Consider the following 14,124-nt stretch of genomic DNA (forward strand, 5'->3'; position numbering starts at 1 on the left):
AGAGCAAAGGAGGCATAAGAAAAGCCATGTGTGACACAGGGACGTGTAGTAGTTAACGTACTGGGCTTGGTAAGTGAGCTTCTAGAACATGAGAGTGAGGTTTAGAAGTGAGCTCCAGCAAGTCATACCCATATCAAATCACGCTTCCCTAAAATAAGGGTCCGCTCTCATAAACTCACCTACCAACCTTTAGCAAAGCTCACCCCAGCCAGTCAGAGCTTCTGGTAGCAAGAGAAACAAGAGGCAGGAAAGTTAGAGCAGGAAGCTTTCCCAGCTACGCAGAGTAACGAAGAAGAAGGAAGGAAAAATACTCATGTTCCTTCCTTAAAAGTGTTGAGCTTTCAGACCAACTCCTAGAGGGAATTTAATTGCTTCCACATCTTAATCCTTCCAGGAATCTGTGTGTTATTACACAGCTCCTCTTGTACACATGCACCCAAATATGATCTCAGAAGGAATAAATCAGTGACTCCCACATACTTGTGGGACCTCTTTAAATGTATCTGGATGCTGTTAGGGTTAATAAAAACACAAAAGTCTTTAAAATACTGCAAATTCTTAGTTAAAATATATCTAGGGGCCAAGTGTGGTGGCTCACACCTGTAATCCTAGCACTTTGGGAGGCCAAGGCAGGCAGATCACTTGAGGTTGGGAGTTCAAAACCAGCCTGGCCAACATGGTAAAACCCCATCTCTACTAAAAATACAAAAAAATTAGCCTGGCTTGGTGGCGCGTGCCTGTAATCCCAGCTACTCAGGAGGCTGAGGCAGGAGAACTGCTTGAACCCAGGAGTCAGAGTTTGCAGTGAGCCAACATCGCACCATTGCACTCCAGCCTGGGCGAAGGGCGAGACTCCGTCTGGGGGAAAAAAAAAGCAAAGCGCCCGTAGGGTGGCAGCAACCCACCAGGCAGCCCTAGGCACACAAGCTCACAGAGAACCAGAGTGTGCTGCCTTCCCCTCACCCAGTTTCTCTATGAAATCAAAAGGCACCTCAGTACCAATTAATTGCCTAACTAGACTCCACGAGAATATAAAACTGAGCACCTTTAGTATTGCCACAGTGGCCCACTTACTTGGCCCATGGCCGATGTCACATATCTGGTCAGCACCATCTGTTGCAACTGACTCTCACTTAGCTCATACCAGCCCTCTGAACCCTAAATGCCTACATCTGATTTTCCCAGGTTGCGTTGTAGCCTCAAAACCAAGGTGGATTTCTCAGGCTAAACTTCTGTTAAAAACACACAAAGAAAAAACCCCTGGTGGAGGACACATCAGCATTTTCCTCTAGGGAGGTCTTTTAATGTAATGACCCACCTTTTCCTGTTAGGCCAGCCAGTGGTTCCTTTACCGGTTCCCCTATATCAAGTGCCAATTCAGTTTCTGGCCAGGCACAGTGGCTCACGCCTGTAATCCCACACTTGGGGAGGCTCAGGCGGCAGATCACCTGAGGTCAGGAGGTAAAGACCAGCCTGGCCAACATGGTGAAACCCCGTCTATACTAAAACTACAAAAATTAGCCAGGCGTGGCAGCACGTGCCTGTAATCCCAGCTACTCGGGAGGCTGAGGCAGGAGAATTGCTTGAACCCAGGAGGCGGAGGTTGCGGTGAGCAGAGATCGTGCCACTGCACTCCAGCCTGGGCAACAGAGTGAGACTCCGTCTTAAAAAAAAAAAAAAGAACCAATTCAGTTTCTGTTCTCTCACTTTTTCCTGTTTTTATTTTTATTATCTCTTGTCCTTAGGATTCTTTTATTGCAGTGCTAAGCACTGAGCTGTGTCTGGCACATAATACTCACATTCGAAGGGATAAATGTAGGCTTCCGTATTTACATTTGTAATGTATGCATTGAAATTTCTGGCAAGATGTTACCAGGTAGTGAGATTTTGTTGTTTTTTTTTTCCCAACAAGGCCTTCCCCTGTTGCCCAGGCTGCAGTGCAGTGGTGCCATGGTTCACTGCAACTGACCTCCTGGGCTCAGGTGATCCTCCCACCTCAGACTCCCAGGTAGCTGGGACTACAGGCACATGCCACGACGCCTGGCTAATGCTTTGTATTTTTTGTAGCGACAAGGTCTCACCATGCTGCCCAGACTGTTTAATTCAGTCTATTTTTTATTCAGTCTATTCAGTTTAATTAGTCTCAAACTCCTGGGCTCAAGTGAAATGCCCATCTCGGCCTCCCAAGTAACTAGGATTATAGGCATGAGCCACCATGCCCTGCCAAACTATTTTCAAATACAGAAGAAAATGCTGTTATCACATATTTCCAATAGGAAGCTCTCCCAGACAGGCACCACACTTACCAAACTAGGTGGCTTGTTCCTATAATGTGCCCCAAAACTTCCTGAGATAAATGTTACTGCTGCTATTATTTAATAGATAAGAGGCACAAAGTAGAGCTTACACCCACATTATCTCACTTAGTCCTCACTTACCCAATTTTACAGATGAGGTAGTTTAATGAGATGAAATCTCTAGCCCAAAGTCACAGAACAGGTAAACAGGGTAGCTGAGATTCTAAACCCTGGTGGGTAGCCACTGGGCCCATGGTTTTAACCACTATCCCGCAGGGCCTCACCTGTACTTCCCCTAATTCCAGCTCTTACTAACAGTTATTGCTTCTTTATTGGACTCTGTTTCCCACTTGACCTACTGGTAAGGACTTCATCTATCTGGCTTCCAACTTGATCCCTGAGGTCTACTACACAGCAGCAGCTGAACGAACACTGTTGACAAGCATGTCTTGGCTATTCAGAGATCCCTGTCCAGGCTTCTATTCCCAGATGATGAACCAAATTGGAGAGGTTCCGTAACAGGACCAAAACATTGCTTAAATCCAATTCTACCCTGTTTAATTCAGTCTATTTTTTATTCAGTCTATTCAGTTTAATTCAGCATCATAGTAACAGCCAAGCCAGACAGTAAAAAAGCAAAAAATGCTATTTCTTCCCACCCAAACATACCCGAAGTCCCCCCTTTCAACAAGCAGGCATCACCCACTCAACATCACTTCAGTAACACTTTAAGGCCTTGCAAGGCGTGAAAAGTAAAAACAAACTCCAACAAGCTCCTCTAAGGTTAATGATGTTCCGTAGTGGCCTTGGCCTAACTGTGAGGTTCTGCTAGACAAGGTGGGAGAGCCGCGGTGGTGAAAGAAAAGGCAGACAGGTACAGAGTCAGGAAATATAGCTTTTAACCCCACTCTGCTTACTACCTCTGTGATCTTGAGCAAAGGCAAATTACTTCTCTGGGCTTCAACTTCATCTATAAAAGAGTGGTGAGGGATGGGCGCGGTGGCTCACACCTGTAATCCCAGCACTTTGGGAGGCCAAGACCGGTGGATCACGAGGTCAGGAGTTCAAGACCAGCCTGGCCAAGATGTTGAAACCCCGTCTTTACCAAAAATACAAAAATTGGTCAGGCACGGTGGCACGCACCTGTAATCCCAGCTACTAGGGAGGCTGAGGCAGGAGAATCGCTTGAACCCGGGCGGCAGAGGTTGCAGTGAGCCAAGATCACTCGCGCCACTGCACTCCAGCCTCGGCGACACAGCAAGACTCCATCTCAAACTGAAAAAACAAAAAACAAAAAACAAGAGTGGTGATACTGTCTTCTTCACTGAGTAGTTGTAGGGCTTAAGCTAGCATATAAAACCTCAACAAATGCCAAACAGCAGGTACTCAACAAATATTAGTTTCTTTCTCTTTAAGGGATCAACACTAAACTTGTTTCCTTCCAGGAAAAGCTTTTACAAGGCAACCACCACTAGGTTCCTCAATGTACTATTATGTTACTGAAGGGTAACATTTGGTATTACCTGAGAGCTTGTTAGAATATGCCAAATCGCAGGCCCATCTCAGGTCTTCTGAATCTCTGCATTGTAGAAAGATCCCCAGTTGATTCACTCATAAAATCAACATAGAAAAGAACCACTCTGTTGGGTGCAGTGGCTCACACCTCTAATCCCAACACTTTGAAAGGCCGAGGTGAGGAAATCTGTTGAGCTCAGCAGACCCACCTGGGCAACGTAGTGAGACCTCGTCTCTACTAAAAATTAAAAAAAACCAGCTGGGAGTGGTGGTATGTGCCCATATTCCCAGCTACTTGGGAGGCTGAGGTGGGAGAATCACTTGAGCCCAAGGGATCAAGGCCGCAGCAAGCCATGATTGTGCCACTGCATTCCAGACCGCGTCTTAATTAAAAACAAAAAAAACCCCGCCTTGATTACAGCTGAGCTTAACATCAGAATGTCATCATCAGGGCACAGAGGTAAAACCACCAGTCAGCCAGCACCAAAGAGGGTAGGAAGAAGGGGAAGGACGAGAACAGCAAGGCAAAAACAAAGACATCAAAACAAAAACAAAACAAAAAAAACCTCTTGTTCAGAAACTTTAGCTTAAAGGTTTATGGAAACTAAGTTTACCTGGCTGGGCGCGGTGGCTCACACCTGTAATCCAGCACTTTGGGAGGCCATGGCAGGCGGATTGTTTGAGCCCAGGAGTTGAGACTAGCCTGGCCATCATGGCAAAACCCATCTCTACTAAAATTCAAGAATTAGCCAGGCGTGATGCCACACACCTGTAATTCCAGCTACTTGGGAAGCTGATGCACAATAATCTCCTGAACCCAGGAGGTGGAGGTTGCAGTGAGCCAAGATCACACCACTGCACTCCAGCCTGGGCAACAGAGCAAGATTCTGTCTTTAAAAAAAAAAAAAGAAAGAAACTAAGTTTACCTAATTCTGGAAGGAGGAATTAAGGAAGAGCTAAGAACCATAAATAACAGGGCCATAACAAACCCCAATTCTTTAGGCTTGGCGATCCCGAGTTCTTAGATTATATAACTGAGGATGTGATACTGTTTCTGTGATCTATTTACAAGAGTCCTTAACACTCTTTTCTTAGAGAACCCCACTACAACCTTGTGAAATGGGCACTCGTTTTTTTTATTTTTTTGAGATGGAGTCTCACTGTCGCCAGGCTGGAGTGCAGTGGTGCGATCTTGGCTCAGTGCAATCTCCGCCTCCTGGGTTCAAGTGATTCTCCTGCCTCAGCCTCCCTAGTAGCTGGGATTACAGGGGTGTGCCACCACACCCAGCTAATTTTTGCATATTTAGTAGAGATGGGGTTTCACCATGTTGGCCAGGATGGTCTTAATCTCCTGACCTCATGATCTTGGTCTCTCAAAGTGCTGGGATTACAGGTGTGAGCCAGCACGCCCGGCCGAGATGGGCACTCTTATAGACATCCCCACTTTACAGATGAGGAAACTAAGGCTTAGTGCTTAAACTCCTCCTACTGGGTTGTTCCTCTGCTGTAAACCTTCTCTGGCTCCCCATGGCCTGCGGCAGTGGTTCTCAAGCTACAGTGTATTTAAGACACCAAGAGGCCGGGCGCGGTGGCTCACGCCTATAATCCCAGCACTTTGGGAGGCCGAGGCGGGTGGATCACGAGGTCAGGGGTTCGAGACCAGCCTGACCAACGTGATGAAACCCCGTCTCTACTAAAAATACAAAAAAATTAGCTGGGCGTGGTGGTGGGCGCCTGTAATCCCAGCTACTCAGGAGACTGAGGCAGGAGAATTGCTTGAACCCAGGAGGCGGAGGTTGCAGTGAGCCGAGATCGTGCCACTGCACTCCATCCTGGGCGACAGAGTAAGACTCTGTCTCAAAAAAAAAAAAAAAAAGACATCAAAGGAGCTCTCACAGAATGTAGACTGGAAATTCTGATTCCAGAAGGCCCAGGAGAGGTTCTAGAATCTATAATCTTTTTTTTGAGATGGAGTCTTGCTCTTGCTCTGTTGCCCAGGCTGGAGTGCAGTGGCGCAATCTTGGCTCACTGCAACCTCCACCTCCCAGGTTCAAGCGATTCTCCTGCCTCAGCCACCCGAGTAGCTGGTATTACAGGCGCCCACCACCACGCCCAGCTAATTTTTATATTTTTAGTAGGGATGGGGTTTCACCATGTTGGCCAGGCTGGTCTCAAACTCCTGACCTCAGGTGATCCGCCCAAAGAAGGCTGGGATTATAGGCATGAGCCACTAGGCCAGACCGAGAATCCATAATCTTAGTAAGTGCTTAGGGGTTCCTAGCACAATAAAACCACTGATATCCACACACAACCCACAGGTTCACACTCCCTGGCCTGATGATCAAGATCCTATATGAGTTGATCCCTAAGGACATTTTCAGGGAAACTCCTGCTCATCCTTCCAATTCCAGTTCTTCTCAGGCACACAAACACCAGGCAGAATTAACCACTCTCCCCAGTTGGCCTATGGCAGCACTTCTCAAACCTGGTAGTGCATTTGAATCACCTGGACACCCTGTTCTGCTGTGATTCTGGCTCAGTGGCTCTGGAGCCTGAGCTTCTGCGTTTCTAACAAGTTATTGAGTGCACTGCTAGCCTTGCTTTGAGTAGCAAGGGGCTACTGCACTACGCAGCATGACTGCTGCAGTACTCCTCACAACATTTCACCCACAGGGCCAGGATTTCACAGATAGTGCTGACAATGGCTCCTGAAATTCCCTTAAAATCAACAGGAAGTAGGGAGATTAGGAGAGCAAACTTCGAGATCAACATATAGCACTTCCTAGAGCCTCATGCTGTGATTACTTATCAGTATCAAATAACTATACCATTTACTGACTACCTCCAGGCCACATCCTGCACCAAGCATTCTGTGTCTGCTCTGGTATAAACTGTTAACCCACATAAGGTACTCAGGTCTTGGTAGGCTCACCATAAATGGTAGCTTTTATTTCTAATTCTTACAACGTATATATCAGGCTTTTATCAGCCCCTTTTATCATCTGGACTGCACTACCACTTTTCTAAAATTTTAGTTAGTCCTTAAAAGGACTAATTAACATGAGGTAGAGAATTACCAATAAGAAAACTAAGGACAAAGCAGTTAAGTAACTTGCCCAGCATCAGTTACACAGCCAGCAACAGGGGAATCCAGGATGTGAACTCAAGCAGTCTGACTCTAGACCTTAGGCTCTTAAGTGCTACATATGGTAAACGCTGGTAAGCCTGTCTTGACACAGTGTACCTCCCACTCACTCTCTCTAAAAAAGGGACACTGATATTCAGAGAAGTGAAGTGTGAAGTCAGCTATCTTAGGACAATGAGCTCTAGGGTGGAAGTGAAACAGCAATCAAGGGCTGTTACTCCCAACCCCTCATTCTATGCCATGCCACCTTGCCAGTCTGACTTGTCCAACTTTGAAGTAAATAAAAATGCCAATAAGGCTTAACACCTGGGGAAAGTGAGTCTGCCCTGCCCAGCTGCAGACTTCCTGGCCACAGGGATTAGCTGCCACGGACTCCCGAGACATGCACACTACGGTCACACGATGCTCACGTGTCTTTCTCCTTCTCAGAACTCTCATACTCCAGGAACACGATGTGCCGGGGATAGTGGCCGCAGATATCCCCATTCGTGTTTGGAATCACGCTGAAACAGTAGTCTCGGCCAAACAGCTCCAGACATCTCTTCTCAATGCGCTCAACCTGCACAGAGAAGGAGACCAGAACACAAAGAGAATTCTGGGGTTATGAGGGTGAGAATTAGGAGGTCCATGGCGTTCTGCCTTGGGATGCTGTTGATCTATGGCCTTTCCCCCAGCCCCCTGCTCTCTGAAACATATGCTGTGTCAACTCAGGGTTAAATGGATTAAGGGCGGTGCAAGATGTACTTTGTTAAACAGATGCTTGAAGGCAGCATGCTCTTTAAGAGTCATCACCACTCCCTAATCTCCAGTACCCAGGGGCACAAACACTGCAGAAGGCCGCAGGGTCCTCTGCCTAGGAAAACCAGAGACCTTTGTTCATGTGTTTATCTCCTGACCTTCTCTCCACTATTATCCTATGACCCTCCCATATCCCCCTCTCTGAGAAACACCCAAGAATCATCAATAAATACTTCATAAATTTAAAAAAAAAAAAAAAAAAAAAAAAAAAAGGAGGTCCATGGCGTAAGAGGTCACTGGGAAAGACATGTACCTCGGTGATAATTATTCTGTGCTGGGAAGATGTGATGCTAGGCCACAGGCCCTACATGTAGTTCATTAACCCATATATTGTATGCTTCAGGAAGGATTCTTAACCCCCTAACAATGAATCTGAAATTGTGGGTGTTGAGCATTTGTGGGAGAGGATTACAGCTTTCATTAGATTCAAAGAGGTCTACAACCCATAAAACATAAGAACTCTTGGTCCAGGTTACTGAAACTGCCACTAATCCACTACCTTCATTGGTCAGCTTCCCCATTCTTTTATTTATTTATTTATTTATTTATTTTTTGAGATGGAGTCTCGCTCTGTCGCCCAGGCTGGTGTGCAGTGGTGCAATTTCAGCTCACTGCAGCCTCCACATCCTAGGTTCAAGCGATTCTCCTGTCTCACCCCCTGAGTAGCTGGGATTACAGATGTGTAGAACCACACCTGGCTAATTTTTCTATTTTTAGTAGAGACAGGGGTTTCACCATGTTGGCCAGGCTGGTTTCAAACTCCTGACCTCAGGTGACCCGTCCACCTCGGCCTCCCAAAGTGCTGGGATTACAGGCGTGAGCCACCGCACCCAGCCTTTATTTTTTTTAAAAGACACAGTCTCACTCTGTCATCCAGGCTGGAGTGCAGTGGCACGATCTCAGCTCACTGCAACTTCAGCCTCCTAGGTTCAAGTGAGCATATCTTGCTAATTTTCATATTTTTAGTAGAGATGGGGTTTCACCACGCTGGCCAGGCTGGTCTTGAACTCCTGATCTCAAGTGATCCGCCCGCCTCAGCCTCCCAGGTGTGAGCCATCACGCCTGGCCTCTTCCCCATTCTTTTTTTTTTTTTTTTTTTTGAGAAAGAATCTTGCTCTGTCGCCCAGGATAGAGTGCAATGGTGTGATCTCCGCTCACTGCAACCTCTGCCTCCTGGGTGAGCCACCACGCCCAGCCAACAAAAATTTTTTAATAGAGATGGGGTCCATGTTTCCAGGCTGCTCTCGAACTCCTGGGCTGAAGCAGTCTACCTGCCTTGGCCTCCCAAAGTGCTAGGATTACAGGTGTGAGCCACTGTACTGGCCCTCCTCCCCATTCTTTAGCCATAGACTAGTACCTACAAGCTCTATTCCATGCAACCAGTAAAAGCTGCAAAGTCTCTTTATACACAACTTGCTGGTGAAATAGAAGAAACAGCTCCCCCTAAAATTACTTGTTTTGATCACAGTTCAGAGAAAAACACAACAGAAAAAAAGGCATAAGAACTGTAATATCAAGAAGTTTGCAAGAGGGCCAGGCATGGTGGCTCACGCCTGTAATCCCAGCACTTTGGGAGGCACCGAGGAGGGCAGATCACTTCTGATCAGGAGCTTGAGACCAGCCTGGCCAACATGGTGAAACCCTTTCTCTACTAAAAATACAAAAATTAGGCCGGGCACAGTGGCTCATGCCTGTAATCCCAGCACTTTGGGAGGCCAAGGTGGGCAGATCACGAGGTCAAGAAATCGAGATCATCCTGGCCAACACGGTGAAACCCCGTCTCCATTAAAAATATAAAAATTAGCTGGGCATGGTGGCAGGCACCTGTACTCCCAGCTACTGGGGAGGCTGAAGCAGGAGAATCGCTTGAACCCAGGAGGCGGAGGTTGCAGTGAGCCAAGATCACGCCATTGCACTCCAGCCTGGGCGACAGAGTGAGATGCCATCTCAAAAAAAAAAAAAAATTAGCCAGGTGTGATGGTGCATGCTTGTAGTCCCAGCTACTAGGAAGGCTGAAGCAGGAGGATCGCTTGAATCCGGGAGGTGGAAATTGCAGTGAGCCAAGATTGCACCACTGCACTCCAGCCTGGGTGACAGAGAGAGACTCCCTCTGAAAAAAAAAAAAAGTTTGCAAGAAGTTAGTCCAAAGGTAGTGAGTTATCTCAATCGATTGTTCAGTTACAGATCTAACTCCCTGTTCTGCCCGAATTGTTATAAATACATATAAATATATATACATTTAAGTTTGCAGGAGATCAGAAGGCCTGGAGAGATAATTAAGGCCAGCTGCAGCCGATATCAGGTGTAACTTATGATAACCCTAATCTTCAGGGTCATGTAAGTTGGAAGAGGGGTCCAGAAAAACCAACGACCTACAGCCACTCAAAAGACTCTCACTGGCCAAGTGTGGCGGCTCATGCCTGTAATCCCAGCATTTTGGGGGGCTGAGGTGGGAGGACTGCTTGAGCTTAGAAGTTTGAGACCAGCCAGGGCAATATAGCGAGACCATGTCTCTACGAAAATAAAGAAAAACTAGCCAGGCATGGTGGTGTGTACCTGTGGTCCCAGATACTTGGCAGGCTTAAGTGGGAGGATCGCTCAAGCCCAGGAGTTCGAGGCTGCAGTAAGTCATGATTGCATCACTGCAGTCCAGCCTGGGCAGCAGAGCGAGACCCTGTCTCAAAACAAAAACAAAAACAAAACAAACAAACAAAAGCCAGGCGCGGTGGCTCACGCCTGTAATCCCAGCACTTTGGGAGGCTGAGGTAGGCGGATCACCTGAGCTCAGGAGTTCAAGGCCAGCCTGACCAACCTGGGGAAACTCCATCTCTACTAAAAACTACAATAATTAGCTGGGCGTGGTGGTGGGGTCCTGTAATCCCATCCACTTGGGAAGTTGAGGCAGGGAGAATTGCTTGAACTGGGGAGGCGGAGGATGCAGTAAGCTGATATCGCGCCACTGCACTCCAGCCTAGGCGACAAAGCGAGACTCCCTCTCAAAAAAAAAAAAAAAAAAAAAAGCAAATTCCAGGATCCCACCCCCAGAAATTCTGACTTGGTAGGACTGGGTGGGACTAAGGAATCTCTGTTTTCACAAAGTACCCCATAAGCATAAATTTTAAAAGTACCCCAGATGATCATTAAACAGGTGGCCCCCAGACTATACTTGGAAAAATTACTTGGCCATTTGGAGACTGAGGAAGTCCAATCCTTATTGAAGGCTTCCCTGGGTTACTTCAGAGACTACAAGATGCCAACTACAGAATAGCAACTCAGGGTAACCTCTGAGGCCAAATCAGAGTTCTGTGGTGCAGGATGGAACAGAATTCCATTGGAAAACTTGGTGCTAAAGCTGCCAAACCCACGTGGGGGAATGAGATGGCAGGGTCGGCAAGATTCCCACCGCACTGCCAGCCAGTGCTTAGGGTGGGGATTGCCTGAGCTGACAGGAAGCCCTCCAGGTCTGGGGATAAGACGACTGGGTGGAAATCCCAAAGGGAGGAAAAAGAGGAACTGAGACCTGCTTTTGATAAAGGAACTGAAAGGGAGTGTGGGTTGTCTTCCTGCTCTATAGGGGAAGGAAAGGGATGGGCCTAAGTCATGTTGAGACCTTATAAGGTGGCAGCACACTGGGTTCACCTCCTGGCTCCATTCTGACCTCTGACACCGAGGAATCGTCGCCCTATTTTTCTTATATTTTTCTTAGGGCTTTTTCCCTGCCACAACTCATCCTATGGCACCTGAAGCAGGGAATAGGCCTTCCTTAGGTCCTCCTCTCTGATCTTTGAACCTGGCCCCTCAGCTTGATCTCTCACCTCCAGACCCCTTCTCAAACAAAAAGGACCTCTTTGCTGGGCTCATTCCGACCCCAGTTCCTCCTTTTATGTTTGTCAAGTCCGACGCTTATACTCCGGATCCAGACCCTGGAAAACTCCTCTCTCTCTCCTCTTCCTCAGCGGCGAGGTACCACTCCTACCTTTCTCTGACCCCTGGCCTCAGCCTTTCCTCTGTAACTTCCCAAGTTAGGAGCCTTCCCCAGCTCATCGCGCCTCCAGTCTCACCTTAGAGCCGCCGGTCCCGCTGCCGTCCTTGGCCCGGTACTGAGTCCGGGAGAACTCCTCCAGCAGCTCCCCAAGCCCCGGCTCCTGCGGCTGCTGGTTGCCCGAAGAGGCCGAGGACCCCGCCGAGGCGGCGGCTGCGGCGGCCCGAGCGCCGGCCATGGCCCAGCCCCGCGTCCCCTCAGTGTGCCTCAGGCCGGCCCATGGCACCTGCCTGCACCAACTCCGACACTAGAACCTCCGGAACCGCCTCAGCCACCGCCTTCTACTTCCACTTCCGGCCCCGCCCCGTCCCGCCGGATGTTTACTCCGCCCCTGGCCAATCGGAGCTCTGGACCCGCGCCCCGCCTACTATTGCTGGCCCGCCCCCGGCGCGGAGCGATCCTTGTAACCCCCAGGGGGTCCGCTCGCTGTTACCGCGTGATCCGCCCCGAGGGGTTTCCCCCGGGGAAGCCGGGCTCAACCATTGGGCTGTCGGGGGGAGGAGAGTAGCAGGAAGGAACCATTGAAAAGAACCAGAGGAAAAGTGAAATCAACAATTACAGGGAAGCCGAGCGTGGTGGCTCACACCTGTCATCCCAGCACTTTGGGAGGCCGAGGCGGGCGGATCACTTGAGGCCAAGAGTTCGAGACTAGGCTGCCAAAATGGTGAAACCCCATCTCTACTAAAAATAAAAAAATTAGCCGGGCATGGTGACACCCACCTGTAATCCCAACTACTTGGGAGGCTGAGGCAGGAGAATCGCTTGAACCCATGAGGCTGAGGTTGCAATGAGCCGAAATCAAGCCACTATACTGCAGCCTGGGTGACAGAGCAATACTCTGTCTTAAGAAAAAAAAAAAATTACAGGGAGAGGAGGAGGGAACGCTTGGAGGCAACAAATTAGTACTAGAAACCATAATGGCAGTGGTTACCAATATTAAAACATTTCAGCCGGCCGCGGTGTCTCACGCCTGTAATGCCAGCACTTTGGTAGGCCGAGGCAGGCGGACTACGAAGTGAGGCATTCGAGACCAGCCTGGTCAACACAGTGAAACCCCGTCTCTACTAAAAATACAAAAATTAGCCGGGTGCGGTGGCGCGCGCCTCTAATCCCAGCTACTCGGGAGGCTGAGGCAGGAGAATTGCTTGAACCCGAGAGGCGGAGGTTGCAGTGAGCCGAGATCGCGCCACTGCACTCCAGCCTGGGTGACAGTGTGAGACTCCGTCTCAAAAACAAAAACAAAAACACAACATTTCATAAAACCCTTTCTCCCCCTGCTGCTCACAACATCCCTGTGAGTACAGTGCATTATATCATCAGCCCTGTTTCATTGAGGTAGAAACTGGGAGTCAGGGAGGTGAAGTGACTGCCTTGAAATTCTGTGATGAAAAGCCTCTCATTATTATTATTATTATTATTATTATTATTATTATTAGAATATTTCAGACATTCGCAAAAATGGAGACAATAGTATAATGAACCCTCATGTACCCATTAACTGGTTTTGAACAATAATCAACATCTGCTTATCTATCCTGTTTAAGCAGTCCCTTCCCATCCAGGGAATTATTTTAAAGCAAATCCCAGACATCATATTATTTCAGCTGTGAATACTTAAGCATTTATCACAACAGATTAGTACTTCAAAAAAATACATAAAAAATCAAGGCTATTAACATGCCTAAGAAAATTAGCAATATTCCTTAATGTGGTCTAATACCTAGTCTGGGTTCCATTTCTCAGATTGTCTCACGAATGTAATGAAAGTAATTCGTTTTTGGTAAACTTTTAATAGAAGTATGATATGTACACCAGCGCCCCGGAAGCCCCCTCCTGACCACTTTCAGTCACTATTTACCCATTCACCAACAACCACCCACCACCCTGCCCCCCCAACTCCTCCCACCCCCAGTTAATCACTATCCTGGCTTCTAGAGTTTTAATACAGTAGATTGGTTTTTAATTTAATTTTTTTTTTTTTTTTTTAGAAACAGGGTTTCACTCTGTTGCCTAAGCTGGAGTACAGTGGCATGATCATGGCTCACTGCAGCCTCCAACTACTGGCCTCAAGCAATCCTCCTGCCTCAGCCTCCTAAGTAGCTGTGACTACAGGCATGTGCCACTACACTCAGCTACTTTTTAAATTTTTTTGTAGATACCAAGTCTCACCACGTTGCCTAGGCGAGTGTCAAACTCCTGGGCTCAAGCAATCCTCCCACGTCTGCCTCCCAAAGTGCTGGGATTACAGGTTTGAGCCACTATTTCTGGCCTAGTAGATATTTTCTGACAAATCTATATACACATTTGTCTTAAACACCAAGGAATGA

The 14,124-nt window shown here is 47.8% G+C and overlaps 1 protein-coding gene across 13 annotated transcripts in view; it reads right to left on the bottom strand.

Annotated features, from left to right (window-relative positions):
- The window catches only part of MTMR14 (myotubularin related protein 14), a 53,263-nt gene extending 41,144 nt beyond the window's left edge, over positions 1-12,119 (bottom strand). For 4 of the 13 annotated variants that reach the window (XM_054474199.2, XM_054474197.2, XM_054474194.2 and 1 more), the window contains exons 1-2: positions 11,817-12,081; positions 7,368-7,516 (exon numbers count right to left, since the gene is read on the bottom strand). In XM_054474199.2, coding sequence (XP_054330174.1) covers positions 7,368-7,516; positions 11,817-11,975 — 308 coding nt within the window. In that variant the 5' untranslated portion in view covers positions 11,976-12,081. Of the gene's footprint in view, positions 1-7,263; positions 7,314-7,367; positions 7,517-11,816 lie in introns of those variants that run through there. The other 9 variants (XM_054474198.2, XM_054474196.2, XM_054474186.2 and 6 more) reach the window with 7 other exon arrangements.
- Positions 12,120-14,124: the final 2,005 nt, after the last annotated feature.

This window comes from Pongo pygmaeus, chromosome 2 (genome assembly GCF_028885625.2).
Source record: "Pongo pygmaeus isolate AG05252 chromosome 2, NHGRI_mPonPyg2-v2.0_pri, whole genome shotgun sequence".
Lineage (NCBI taxonomy): Eukaryota > Metazoa > Chordata > Mammalia > Primates > Hominidae > Pongo > Pongo pygmaeus.